Source organism: Varanus komodoensis, unplaced genomic scaffold, assembly GCF_004798865.1.
Source record: "Varanus komodoensis strain SLA01 unplaced genomic scaffold, ASM479886v1 scaffold2, whole genome shotgun sequence".
Lineage (NCBI taxonomy): Eukaryota > Metazoa > Chordata > Lepidosauria > Squamata > Varanidae > Varanus > Varanus komodoensis.
The window spans coordinates 1,530,522-1,544,680 of NW_025335568.1; the positions used below are offsets into that span (position 1 = coordinate 1,530,522).

At 48.1% G+C, this 14,159-nt stretch overlaps 1 protein-coding gene across 4 annotated transcripts in view; it reads right to left on the reverse strand.

The window, feature by feature from the left end:
- The window catches only part of ZNF638 (zinc finger protein 638), a 50,647-nt gene extending 36,688 nt beyond the window's left edge, over positions 1–13,959 (reverse strand). For 2 of the 4 annotated variants that reach the window (XM_044428223.1, XM_044428221.1), the window contains exon 1: positions 2,560–9,379. In XM_044428223.1, the coding sequence (XP_044284158.1) occupies positions 2,560–4,236 (1,677 nt within the window). In that variant the 5' untranslated portion in view covers positions 4,237–9,379. Of the gene's footprint in view, positions 1–2,559; positions 9,382–13,757 lie in introns of those variants that run through there. The other 2 variants (XM_044428224.1, XM_044428222.1) reach the window with 2 other exon arrangements.
- Between the last annotated feature and the right edge of the window lie 200 nt (positions 13,960–14,159).

Below are 14,159 nucleotides of genomic sequence, written 5' to 3' on the forward strand. Positions count from 1 at the left end.
CATTTTAGGCAGGCTGAGGAGACACTTAGTGCCCGAAACACCATCACTGCCACAAAGGCGGCTGCAGCGTGTTCCCCTGGAGGGAAAGAGCAGGCAGGCCTGTTCCAGTTCTCTGTTCTAGCAACAGAGCCCCCTTCGGACGCCTTGCACAGCAATGCAAGATGGAGAGGCAGTGACGGGGGGGGGGGGGGGGGGGGGGGGCTGCAGCAACAGGTCCAGCGAACGACAGAGCGAAATGCAAATGTTCAGAATCTTTTTACATAGTTACAAAGATAATAATTATTTTTATAATAAAATTTACATAAATCTAAGCATTTTAAAAAACAAGATCTGAAATTAAAAATTTCTATGCAAGAACGGTATTCAGGGCTGGAACATATCATACTGGTCCACTGACTTCCTAGAAAGGACCTGAAAGTTTAAGTCTCTATTTCCCAACCAGGCCATCAATACCCCTCAGGGGTCCACACTGAAGGGTTATTTTGACTGACTTAGAAATGTGCTACTCCATTCTCTTGATGTTATTAAAACCCAAATATTTTCCACAGGAATGGTAAGGCCTCCCATTTCAGCAGGCTTTTCTTGAAATTAAAGGTACAAGTAAGAGCAGGCTGCAACAGTATTGCCTGAATAGATGGAACATTCATTCACATAAATAAGTAAACTAACTTATATGCAAAATGGAAAATATCCAAAGAAAAGTATTTAAATATATTAACATTTTCTTTACCACACACTTGGAAAACCATGCAGGTACAGAAAGATCACTTTTACGCTAAGTTGTTCTATTCCAAACCAAGAATTATGATGTTCAGCGTCTACTGCAAGAAGCCACCCGGTGTATCCCTTTTTTCCTCCTGAAAGATCCTGGGTGCCGAGCAGCGTAATGGCGTTGCCCTGGGACCAGAGAGCTGGCGGGCAGTGCACTCTGGCCTCATCCGCCGGCCAGGAGAACACAGGCCAGGGGGATGCAGCACTCCTGACTTCCCGGGAAGACCCTCCATCGGCCATCCCCTTTTCCTTTTGCATCTTGCCTCTTACACTGCGAGCCTGGGAGGCCGGAAACCCCATCCCATACGTGGGGGTGGCCTTTCGCTCCGTTCTGCCCTCCGCTGGGTTCTGTTATGTCAGGCAAACAGACACACACGAGCTCCCGTTCGTCCCGCCCTCTTTCAAGAGAACGAAGGGGGATGACCCTTCGCGCGCAGCCCAGGGTCACTGCACTCCTCGTAGTCGCGCTGCATCCCCGAGCTGAAGGGCAATTTCACTGGCTGAGCTCAGACTCCGCTTGGCTCACGTGGCAAGTCATGCCTAGCACGAAACGGGCTGATCCCAGCAGGGCCTAAACAGGGCCCACGTGCTCTGGACCCAGAACTAGGCTCCCCCCAGTGCCACAGGCCAGGGGCACATCTGAGCCACCTGTGGGTTCCCGCAGCCGTCCCCAGAGGGGTGGCCGTGGCCGGGCGCACCGCCCAAGCCCAGGCGACAGGGGCTGCTGGAGGGTTAACCAGCCTTAAGGAATGCTTGGACTGCAGCAGGACTGAGGCGGCTTAGTCCAACCGCGCACGCTCCAGCCCGCCACTGGCTTAAGTCAGCGTGGCCCTGGTGCTGGTGACAGCAAGCTCCTGCCTTTTCCATCTAGCCAGGTTTCCCTTTTCACGCAGAAGAGCCGTTCTCCTGCCGTGCCGAGGCAACTCAAGAACTCACCACATGGCTGGAGAAATCTTTATATTACTAAGACAATTTAAATGAAGTGGGGGTCACTTCAAGGTTTCAAACTGTATTTGATTTAAATATAAGGTCAAAACCAGAATGGTTCAATGTAATGGATTAAACAGAAAACACCTTAACTTTTGTTCTCTCTCTCCCACAATGCCTCATCACACCATAATGAGCGCTATTCATTATGCATTCATAATACTTTATTTTGATGTTTCTGAGGATCTAAAATGTAATGCCTTGCCTGCTCTCAAAGCGGGTTTCTGTTAAGGCTTGGAAACATCTGGGGCATGTACTAGCGCTGGGCTAGCATTAGTGGCGAGGCTGGAACACATTTCTGAGTGGGTCTGGTGACCATTCTCATGGCGAAAGAGCCAACTGCATTCCCACAGCTCTATAGCACGTCCTCCTTATTACCACTGAGGACTCTGGTGTAACTTTGATTAGCCACTCCAGCACAAACTCTGAGTGTTCAGATGGCTCTGCCGTAAGATTCAAGCCAGACTGTGGAAGCTGCTGAGCCCAGCGTAGTCCTAGGCCAGCTCTGTTTCTATTAAGGCGTATAAGGGACTATTTTCTTGGCCTGCAGCAAAGCCTGATGCTTCCCTGACTATCGGGGAAGGGAGCACAACATCTGTTGCCGTATTCGTGCCTCACACAGCCGCTGCTGCCGCTGCTTAAAAATAGTTGGTCATTACAGAAGCATATTAGCCCAAATTGGGCAAAGCGTTATTTCCACTTATGATGTCTGCCAGGCATGCTAGGGGAGCAAAATCTACAAAATTCCACGGGCGCAGAGTATGCTCTGCATAACTGTGCACGAGCAGGGTATTGACTCACCTTTAAGTGTCTACATTCTACATTACACAGAGAACACATATGCGGAAATATTCTTGGCGATGCGGCGTAGTAATCGTTCATCATTGATGGCGTTGGCAGCCTCTTCAACGTCTGGGCATCCGCCTGTGAGAAAACTGGAAGCCAAGAGGCCTTTACCACACCAAAGGGAGACTCAATGGGATTCTCGGCATCCTTGTGGAACTTCTTCTGGCCACTGGGGGGCCCAGGCGGAGCACTGGGAGGATTGGCTCTGGATTCATGGTGAATCCTGTCACGCCTGTTCACCCCCGCTAGTATTTCGGGTACAAAGGGGGGTGGTGGCTGGTTCACGGATGGAATGATGGACTGGGGCACAGGCGGCAGTGGCAAAGGTTGCTGGGCAACAGGCGGCAGCACAGGAGGAATCCTGGGCTGGGCTGCTGAAGGAACCCCAGCTCCGGCTGAAGGGAGGCACAGCCCCGGCACCTTGCTGGACGCCTCCATTGAGAAGAAGGACTGGCTGTTTGGAGCGCTTCTCTGGAATCCCATCTGCCGTATCAGCTCCTCGACCGCATTCATTTGCTTGGTGGTGATGCCGGAGGGCGCGGCGCTCACCGGTGCGGCCTGCTGTGCTGGAAACCCTTTCATGCTGTCCTCATTTGGGACCTCAGAATTATACACCTTGACTTCGAGGGGACCTTCGCCAAATCCGTACTTGCTTTCATGCCCATAATCGATGACCTTGCCCTTAACCATGGAGCCACGGCCATCGTCGCTGCGAAAGGTTTCTTTTTCTCTACTTTGAGACGGTAAGCTGGACAGCTGCCGAGCCATTTTCCGCATCCGGATATCCCGTAAAATTAAAGGCATGTTTTCAGGGGTCAGTTGATCGTCCGGATAGCGACTCAGTTCCTCTAAGTCTTCGTTAGATAAGCCAAAGCTTGCTAAGATACTGGAGGCACTCTCGTTGGTGTAACGGCTCTGAATTTTTGTGGTATGTTCGGCAATCCTTCCAGAAGCAGGCTGACTCTGGCCAACATTTCCATGTGGAAATGGGTTATCCCAGCGGGAAGCACATCCTTCGTCCTTCGGCTGCCGCTCCATATTCATTCTCTCTCCTGCTTGTCGCGGGTCCATTCTGTGTTGAGTGACCTGAACATTCGGCCTGGGGAATCCTGCCCTCATTTCTGATCCCATGAATCTCTGGGTCATTCTGTGAGTAGAGCTAGGTGGGAGCTGCCTCTGAAGGCCGCCTGGTCCAGGTCCCGGCCCCTGAAAGGGCCCACGTGGGACTGGACCAGGTGCATTCGGTCCCCTCGGCCTCGGATGCATGTTTCCTCTAGGGCTAAACATGGCAACTTTCAGGAGTGCCTCATTGAACGAGGCATAAGATGCTATCGCGTGCTTTGACGCAACTGAGTTCAGCTGATGAAGAGCCAACTGCGCCTGAATCTGAGCGAGCTGCAAAGGAGGAGGGCCCAACAGAAGCGGGCCGGCAATGCCAAGGTTCAGAGAATTCACAAGGGGCGCAACATTTTCCAAGAACACCACAAAGCTGAAAGTTAAACACACAAAAATTAGATTACATTTATTTTTTAATCTATTTTCTGAAGCGGTTCTTCTGCCTGTAAGGAAATTGGCTGGAAAAAAATTAATTTCTGTTTCATATAACTTACTCATTTTAACAAATGTGTTCATTTAGTTAACCCACTTGTAAATTAATGGATCTTATACAAATATATTATACGCTATGAGCATATCTAAAATCCTTGAGATTCAACTCAACAACTACATATGAGTTCTGTAATGGTTACATTTTCTCTGAACATGAAGGGCAGTTTATTTACAGAGCTGCTGGGGAAAAAGAAATCACAGTGCACTCAGCTGCAGCCCTGTGCATATTTATGAGGACTGTGTGAGGGCGGGAACTATCGGCCTGAGGGCTAAACCTGGCCCTCCTCCTTTCCTCTGGCTGCCAAACAGCCAGTGGTTTTCCAGGTTTTACAAAGAGGTTTTCCCATTTTAAATAGCTGAAATGCTTCCTCTAATGCTTACTTATTTTACCCACATTAGCATAAAGCTAAAATTATTTATTTGTGGTACTTTAATCTGCCTAGTAGTCTGAGTTCTCTGGGTTAAAAACATGTAGTACACACAGTGAAACAAAAAGCAAAACAGTGCAACACTGAGACTAAAACAGGTACCTGCCGGACTTTCCCAAGGGGGCATCCCAGAGAGCCACCAGTGAAAAGGGCCTCTTCCTTGTGGCCAGCCTCATCACCTCACTCGACAGGGGCACGCAGAGGGCCTGGGACAACGATCTTAAGTGTCCAGGTAGGTAAATATGGAAGGAGGCATCCCTTCAGACAACCTGGCCCCAACTTTAGAGCTTTAAAGGTTAAAAGACCTTGAATTGGGTATGAATGTGGACTGGAAGCCAGTGCAGGTGGAGGAATGGCCTGATCATGTCGGCTGCTCCCAGGCAGTGGTCTAGCTGTCCTACCTGGCGACTAACTTAAGTTTCTAGATGATTATCAAAGGCAACCCCTGGTATAATGCACTGCAATAGCACAAACAGGAGGTTATCAGAGCAAGAATAACTCTTGTGCCTTGTTTTATATTTTATTGTACCTTGTATATTGCATTAATATACTTTGTAAACTCCCCTGAGAGCCTTCTGTGACTAAGTGGAGGTATAGAAATTTAATTTAAAAATAACAACAACTATTGCAAGAGTTTATCTGACCAGTTAGGGCCAGAGTTTGTATATTAGCTGAGCTGATACAAGGCAATCTGTGCCAGTGAGGCTAACTGCCAATGATGGGTCCAAAAACACCCTCAAGATCATCTCTTTTAGGAAGAGTGCTCCGTCCAGAATGGACTGAACAACACTTAGCTGGGCAGATAAATTACCCCAACATTTCTCTGCTTTGTCTAGACTGCGTTTCAGTTTACTGGCCCTTACCCAGTCCATTACACTTCCAAGGACTGGTTCAGAACATCAGCAACCTCACCTGAAGCAGATGAAAGGCAGAGGTGAAGCTGGGTATCATCTCAGCCCACTTCCCTGGAAAACCACTCCCAGCAGTCTCACAAAGATATTGACAAGCACGGGGGATGCAACAGAGCGCCAAGGAAATCCGTAACACAATTGCCACGGGACAGAGTAAGAACCACCTTCTGAAATCAGTCATCCAAGCCGAAGTAAAACCAATGCAATGAAACTCACACTATCCAACTCAGGCAGCTCACCCAGAAAGATACTATGGATACATCATCATCTGATGAGATTATTCAAAAACAGAATATCTAGACATCTAACAGAAAACTACTGTACTTTCAAATCTTATGGATCACTGTAAAATACTGGTCCAGGAAAGCCGTTACCGAGTTTCCCAGGCACATTGCTCCAGCAACCGAAAGCTTGGGCCTGTTTGCAACAGAGCCGCTGACTACTTGTTTCTAACTTGCCTCTGCTTACTCCACCTTCTGGACTAAGTGAAAGCCATTGATGCATCTAAAATACACACAAATCAAACCTTTAAGGATAGGCTAGCCTCAACTGTGCACTGCAGGGAGAAACTAAAAAGGGTATCAGTTTTGCAGGAAACAATAATTAAACCATGATGGCTATATATTCCGTTCAGTAACGGGGAGCGCAGGTGGGCAGAGGCCACAGTGCTTGTGCCCTGCATGTGAGCATTATAGCAACTGGGTTGGTCACGGGGGAACAGAATCCTGGACTCATTTAGGGTTTCCTTGTGTTCAGACCTTGTACATCGGAACAAACCCCCCAACTTCATACATACACTGATGGGATCCAAGCTAGTGGTGACTGACCAGGAAAGGTCTGGATGTAAGCTAAAGGAACACGTTGACCCAGTGTGTAGCTACTCTGAAAGTGGCAGGCCTGCGTTCAACAATCCCTTGAAGACGGCTGCCACACCTGGAACCATTTACCTTGAGAGGGGAGAGAGGAGGCAAGAGGAGATGACAGAGAGCCATACATGGCGTGGTGAGAGTAGGCAACGCTCACAATATTAGAGGACGGCTGCTCATCACATGAGGCTGAAGAATGGGAGGCTCCGGACAGATACAAGGAAATGCTTCTTCCCACAGTATGTGAACTACGAAGTTCCCTACCAGGAGATGTTCCGATGGGCCACCAACTACAGTAAAGCGATCAAACAAATGCCTTGGGGGGACTGACAGCGCACCGTGTCTCGGTGGTGCAAACAACTTATTTCGTAAGCTTTACTGTTTTCCTCTGGCAACCCCTGAAGATGTTCTTGTGCACAGAATTGGGATGGCCATGGATCAGGAAAGGGATACATTGTGCTCCACTGCGGCGTCTTAAACGAGTTGCTCTTCTCCCTAACAGATGCTTTCCGGCTTTGTGCCATACGAAAATTAATGAAAACCGTATGTGGAAGCCAATGCTCCATAATTTGGTATGTAGCTACTATATTTCTGATTTGAATGCTATCTTTACTCTGGATGAGACAACTAAGGGATTGATGATTGTGGATAGACTCTAGAAAGGTCCTGCGATTAACTAAAAACTCTAAATTCTCTCAGTGGTTTCCCAATGTGAAACAGAGCATTACTGAGCTTGCCACCTGTCCAGACTGAGACCAGCCTCTTTAATGCCTTACTGAGTTGCAATTTCAAGTTATCCCGATTACAGTTTTGGATGGTGCCTTTTGAAGGCAAATTATGTACATCAAGTTGAAGACACAGTACATTACATGCTAATCTGTTCTCTGTATACCGACCCCAGAGAGAGATTCTTGAAACCCTTTTTATCATACAGGTACAGGAATAGCTTGACAGAAACAGTTCTTTTTCTTTTAAGTGATATTAATAATTATGTGACATATAAAGTTGCTTTGGCAGCAAAAAAAAAAAAAAAAGCTCAGGAAGAAAGAATTAGACAAAATTGCTATCAACTGCATGGGAGATTCAGACTTAAAGATGAATTTTTGTTCATAGTATATTTTAATTGATTTGTATTTTATATTGTTTGAAATTATTTTCCATGTATATACACATACATTTGATGTATTTGTTATCACCTTTGGCTAGTACAATAAACTGTGAATTGACCTGTCAGAGGAAGGGGTAACAGAGGAAAAACACTACCAAGTAATACCATATTCCCAGACCAAAGTATTTTTATTGGCACCACAGTGATGCAAATCAAGTTGTGTCATTTTTTCCCTCAATTTACGAGGCTTGAAACTACAAGTTACAAGGATCAAAGGTGGTTCTAGGAAAGGTCCATCAACACAGCGTTCAACAGGCTCCAGGGATGTTGAACATGGTTCAACAACTTTGACTCTGGCACATGAGAGAAGCCCAACACTTTCTCCCACACCTGAAGCTGCAAGGCAGAGGGAAGGAACCCCGGCGCCACCGTTCCCCAAAGGCCAAAGACTTGTTTTGGCTCCACAATTGCTGGGTGCCTGCAGGTGCAGAACCGCCTGGCGCCGCCTCCTTGAGCGCCAAGCTGGAGATGGGAAACAGAAACACAAGGGTTTGCATCTGTGCCTGACAGCGCTCGTATTTCAAACCACTTATCAGGTGTAGAAGGAAAAGGAGTCAAGGAACTTGCTATCTCCATCTTCTAAAGATAAGAAGCAGAGATATGTGGGTTGCTTTTGCTCCGAATGGGCACTCGGGGTGCCCAGCAAGCTCAGAACCAAAGGAAGTCTTTGACTAGGCCCACCCACCATCCCTTCAACCCCTGAACTGGTTTGGCAGGGGAAATGCTGCACGGAGCTGGAGAAGTAAATGGGGATTTCCCATCACCTCATGCTACATTTCAGAAGAAAAGCACAAGATCAGGGAGAAGACCATGAGAAGCAGCCTCCTTGGTAGCTTTGGTTGGCCATCACCATCTCTGATTATGAACATAAAATAAATTCAGTATGCAGAAGGCAAACTTTACATTCAGCATAAGCATTATACTTCTGTTTACTACTCAGGACTCAAGTAATCAATTACAACTGAGAGGGCTTTGTACCAACACGGCCAATTTTATTTTATTTTTATTTATTTACATAATTTGTACCGTACCCAATTAACAATTTTTTCTGGGCTATTAACAACATTTATTTATTCTAGCATAAAATACAATAATTCTGTACTGTTAATCTTGGCAACTAAATGACAACTTCTAACCTAGTTGGCAGGGTATATCTCAGAAGTATTGCAGGAGGACTTCACCACTATTACAAAAACTGTTGCTTAAGAGTGTCTGTGCAAATAACAAGAACCCAATCTAGGAACATTGCATGTATTTGAGAAATGTTTCCTGTATATAAGGGTTAAGGGAATACAACCTTAAACAGAAGCCCCTGAAGTAAGACTATTGATCTAAACACAAGAAAAACTTATTCAAATCTATATTCTACTGCATGTTTGCAAGTACAAACCTTCAACGGTGAAATCAATTTATACAGTACTGAGAGCTGGAAAAAGAAAGTAAGTATCAGGCATTATAATGTCCACTAATACAAGCTTTAAAAGAATGATTCTGTCATTGAATTTACAAGCTACAGAATGCCTATCCACAAATCACTGCTTGGAAAACCAAGGAACTAAAGATTTAATTATACATTAAAATCAACCAAAGATTTTGTGCTCCTAGTTTAAGGTGCAATCCTTTGTTTACCTCCTAATGAGGTTTAAACTGGGGCTAGTTTTCCGCTCCGAAAGAGTGCAGACCCTATTAAAATGGCTCGCTCCCGGAGTCTTATACAGTATATCACAGGAGTACACCCCTCACATTTTGTAAATATTTTATTATAACTTTTCATGTGACCACCCTGAAGAAATGACACTTTGCTACAATGTAAAGTAGTGGTATACAGCTTGTGTAACAGTGTAAATTTACTGTCCCCTCAAAATAACTCAACACACAACCATACATGTCTAAACCACTGGCAACAAAAGTGAGTACACCCCTAAGTGAAACTGTCCAAATTGGGCCCAAAGTGTCAATATTTTGTGTGGCCAGCATTATTTTCCAGCACTGTCTGAACCCTCTTGGGCATGGAGTTCACCAGAGCTTCACAGGTTGCCGCTGGAGTCCTCTTCCACTCCTCCATGACGACATCACGGAGCTGGTGGATGTTAGAGACCTTGCGCTCCTCCACCTTCCGGTTCCGGATGCCCCACAGATGCTCGATAGGGCTTAGGTCTGGAAACATGCTTGGCGAGTCCTTCACCTTTACCCTCAGCTTCTTTAGCAAGACAGCGGTCATCTTGGAGGTGTGTTTGGAGTCGTGATCATGTTGGAATACTGCCCTGCGGCCCAGTCTCCGAAGGGAGGGGATCGTGCTCTGCTTCAGTATGTCACAGGACATGCTGGCATTCAAGGTTCCCTCAATGGACTGTAGCTCCCCATTGCCGGCAGCACTCATGCAGCCCCAGACCATGGCACTTCCACCACCATGCTTGACTGTAGGCAAGACACACTTGTCTTTGTACTCCTCACCGGGTTGTCGCCACACACGCTTGACACCATCTGAACCAAGTAAGTTTATCTTGGTCTCATCAGACCACAGGACATGGTTCCTCTAATCCATGTCCTTAGTCTGCATGTCTTCAGCAAACTGTTTGCGGGCTTTCTTGTGCATCATCTTTAGAAGGGGCTTCCTTCTGGGACGACAGCCCTGCAGACTAATTTGATGCAGTGTGCGGTGTATGGTCTGAGCACTGACAGGCTGACCCTCCACCCCTGCAACCTCTGCAGCAATGCTGGCAGCACTCATACGTCTATTTCCCAAAGCCAGCCTCTGGATATGACGCTGAGCACGTGCACTCAACTTCTTTGGTCCACCATGGCGAGGCCTGTTCCGAGTGGAACCTGTCCTGTTAAGCCGCTGTGTGGTCTTGGCCACCGTGCTGCAGCTCAGGTTCAGGGTCTTGGCAATCTTCTTATAGCCTAGGCCATCTTTACGTAGAGCAACAATTCTTTTTTTCAGATCCTCAGAAAGTTCTTTGCCACGAGGTGCCATGTTGAACTTCCAGTGACCAGTATGAGAGAGTGGGAGCGATAACACCGAAATTAACACACCTGCTCCCCATTCACACCTGAGACCTTGTAACACTAACGAGTCACGTGACACCGGGGAAGGAAAATGGCTAATAATGCCCAATTTGGACAGTTTCACTTAGGGGTGTAGTTACTCTTGCCGTCAGCGGTTTAGACACTGATGGCTGTGTGTTATTTTGAGGGGACAGCAAATTTACACTGTTACGCAAGCTGTATGCTCACTACTTTACATTGTAGCAAAGTGCCATTTCTTCAGGGTGGTCACATGAAAAGATATAATAAAACCTTTACAAAATGTGAGGGGCGTCTCACTTCTGTGATAGACTGCACATCCTGATGGATTCCCGACGACTCTGGGGGATAAGGGCTGGCGCTCCAGTCGATGCCCTGGCTGATCCGTGGAATGGGGAAAGGACCAGGGCGATGGACACGACCGCCCAAGCATCCTCTCCCGTCACGCAGGGCTTGCGCAGCACCACGGTATGCGCCTGACTGTGGGCAGCGAGGCAGGCTGGGAGGCGGCAAGTGCAGGTGGAGGAAGCCCTGCGCTGAATCTGACCGAACACAACTAAGGGCTCATCATCAGGCCTACGCTGTGGTAGTGAGGGGGCGAAGAAGGCATTCTCTGCTAGCACTGCAGCCTCACAGCACCGTCCAGCTGAGTTTTTCCAGGTGGGGCAGGGCCTGTTACACTCTGGGCCAAAAAGTGACCCTATTCCACCATTGGTGGCTTGCCGTGATAACTTTGCCCAGCCCTTCAGGGATAAAATCGCTCAGATCCGTCACAACCTGGACTCCACGGCACCTGAACGGGAAGCGTCCAGAGCACCGTCTCGTCCATCTTTCTTGGATGAGTTTCAAATGTTGTGGCCTGAGGGTGTGGACAAGGTGCTTGAACTAGTCACCACCCCCTGTTCTCTTGACCCTTGCCCTTCAGGGCTACTCATCAAAGCCAAGGATGAGATGTGTACCTGGGTCCAGGAAGTAGTTAATGCCTCTTTGAGGAAGGAATGGGTCCCTGCCCCCTTGAAGGAGGCGGTGACCAGGCCCATCCCGAAGAGGGTCAACCTGGACCCAGAGCTGGCCCCCAATTATAGACCAGTGGCTAACACCTCATTCTTGGGCAAGGTGTCCAAGTGGGTGGGGGATGGGCCACTCCAAGCTCCCTTGGAGGAAAGTGACCATCTGGATCCATTTCGGTCTGGTTCAGGCCTGGTTGTGGGACAGAAACTGCCTTGGTCACCCTGTATGATGACTCGTGCAGGGAGAGGGACGTGCGTCCCTGTTGGTTCTCCTGGACCGCTCAGTGGCTTTTGATACCATTAACCATGGTATGCTTCTGGATAGGCTGGCCAGGTTGGGAGCTGGAGGCACTGTTCTGCAGCGGTTCCACTCCTACCTGTCTGGCTGATTCCAGAAGGTGGTGCTGGGGGATTGTGGCTTGGCACCATGGCAGCTTTGCCATGGAGTTCCATTTTCTCTCCCATGCTCTTAACATCTACATGAAACCGCTGGGGAAGGTCATCCAGAGGTCTGGGCTGAGGAGTCACCAGTATGCTGATGACACCTAGCTCTACCTCACTTTTACACCCAATCCAAGTGAGGTGCTGACTGTCCTTAGCCGGTGCCTTGCCAGGGTGATGGACTGGATGAGGGCCAATAAATTGAGGCCTAATCCAGACAAGACGGAGGTCCTGTTGACTGGCGGTTCAGCCTCCCAGGGAGGCGTCTCTAACCCTGTTCTGGACAGGGCTGCACTCCCGCTAAAGGACAGGGTATACGGTTTGGGAGTGCTCCTCAACCCAGAGCTGTCCCTAGAATCCCAGATGGAGTGCTTTCCTTTTGCTTCAGCTGATTTATCAACTGCGCCCCTATCTGGATGAGCAAGTGCCTGGCAACGGTGACCCATGCGCTGGTAACTTCCCGGCTGGACTACCGTAGCAAGCTCTATGTGGGGCTGCCCTTGAAGGTGGCCTGGATACTTCAACTGGTTCAGAACACAGCTGCCAGGTTGGTAACAGGAAATGGCAGGTATGCACACATAATGCCCACCCTTTACCACCTACACTGGCCAAGCCCCAATTTAAGGTGCTGGTGATGCCCTATAAAGCCTTGAACAGCTTAGGATCTGGTTAGCTGAAGGAGCGTCTCCTTCAGTATGTGCCTGCCTGCCCCTTAAGGCCTGGAACGGAGGTTCTTCTCCAGGAGCCCTCCTTGAAGGAGATTAGGAGGGTGGCTACCCAGAGAAGGGCCTTCTCTGCGGTGGAACCCCAGTTATGGAATGCACTCCCCAGAGAGGTTTGCGTGGCGCCATCACTTGATTCTTTTCGGTATCAGGCTAAAACCTTTTTATTTTTCCAGTATTTTTAGGTTTGATTGACGAGTTTTATCATTGAAGACTAATCGGGATGCTGTGCTATATTTTATTTTGTTTGGTTCTGCTTTGCAGTCAAACCTCCGGTGGTGGACAGTATCAAAAAGTCTTAAATAAATAAATAAATTTAGATTAAAAATGCCCTACAATTATCCAGAGAATGCTAATAGGGCCACACTTTCTTCTGACCAAACGTGCAGAGGATTGTGCCTTTACTTTCTTAGATTTAGTAAGACTGTGTTAAAAGTGATGCATATTAGGCTGCTGTATACAACACTGTAGATACTGCGGGTTCCGCTCCAGACCACCTCAACAAAGCGAATTTACCCCACCGGCATATAAGAGTTATGTTTACACTATACCAAAGTCTATTCAGTGTGCAATAACATCATGTCTAAAAAAGAACAATGCACATACCTTAATTAAAAATACTTTATGGCTAAAAATGCTAACCATCACCCGAGCCTTCAACAAGTCGCAATCTTATTTCTGGTGAAGGGTCTTGCCCTGATGTTGATGGCTGCTGACTGCTCCGCAGAATTACCACAATGTGACACAGAGACACAAAGTGAGCAAATGTGATGGAAAAATGGTGTCAACACTTGCTCAGTGCAGCGTAGCCACAAACCATCAATTTGTAAAAAGCGAGGCACGATAAAGCAAAGCGCAATAAAATGGGGCGTGCCTGGTTGTGCCAACTGTGTCGGTCAGGATAACCCACTAGCATCGGTTGTGAAGTCTGGCATGAAAATGCATCAGAAGGCCCTTTCTGCAGGCTTATACCTGAGCTCGTTGCAAAATCCAGTGCGTGCGGAGGGTGGAGTCCAAGCATTGTCGTCGTACTTTACCTGTGCGCAGCACTGTCGCCTGGGCCCACTCTTCCCACAGGTGGCAGCGCGAGCCGCCTCGGGGGGACGGGGCTGCGGGCTCGCACTCCGCAAAGCTCCTCCAGAGCAAAATGAAACCAAGAGAAGGGGCGAGGGCCGCGCAGAGCCCGAGACTGCAAGCGCCACAACTCCTCCTTCACGTTGCTTTGAGCGTTTTTAACCACGGGTGCTTATTTTTCCCGTCCGTACGGAGAGTACCTACGGATGCCCCGACTGCGTCAGCGGGCAATGTTAGGAGCCGGCGCGAGTCCCAGCAGCGGGCGCAGGAGGGGCGCAAGGGCGCGCAGTCCTGCTGGGC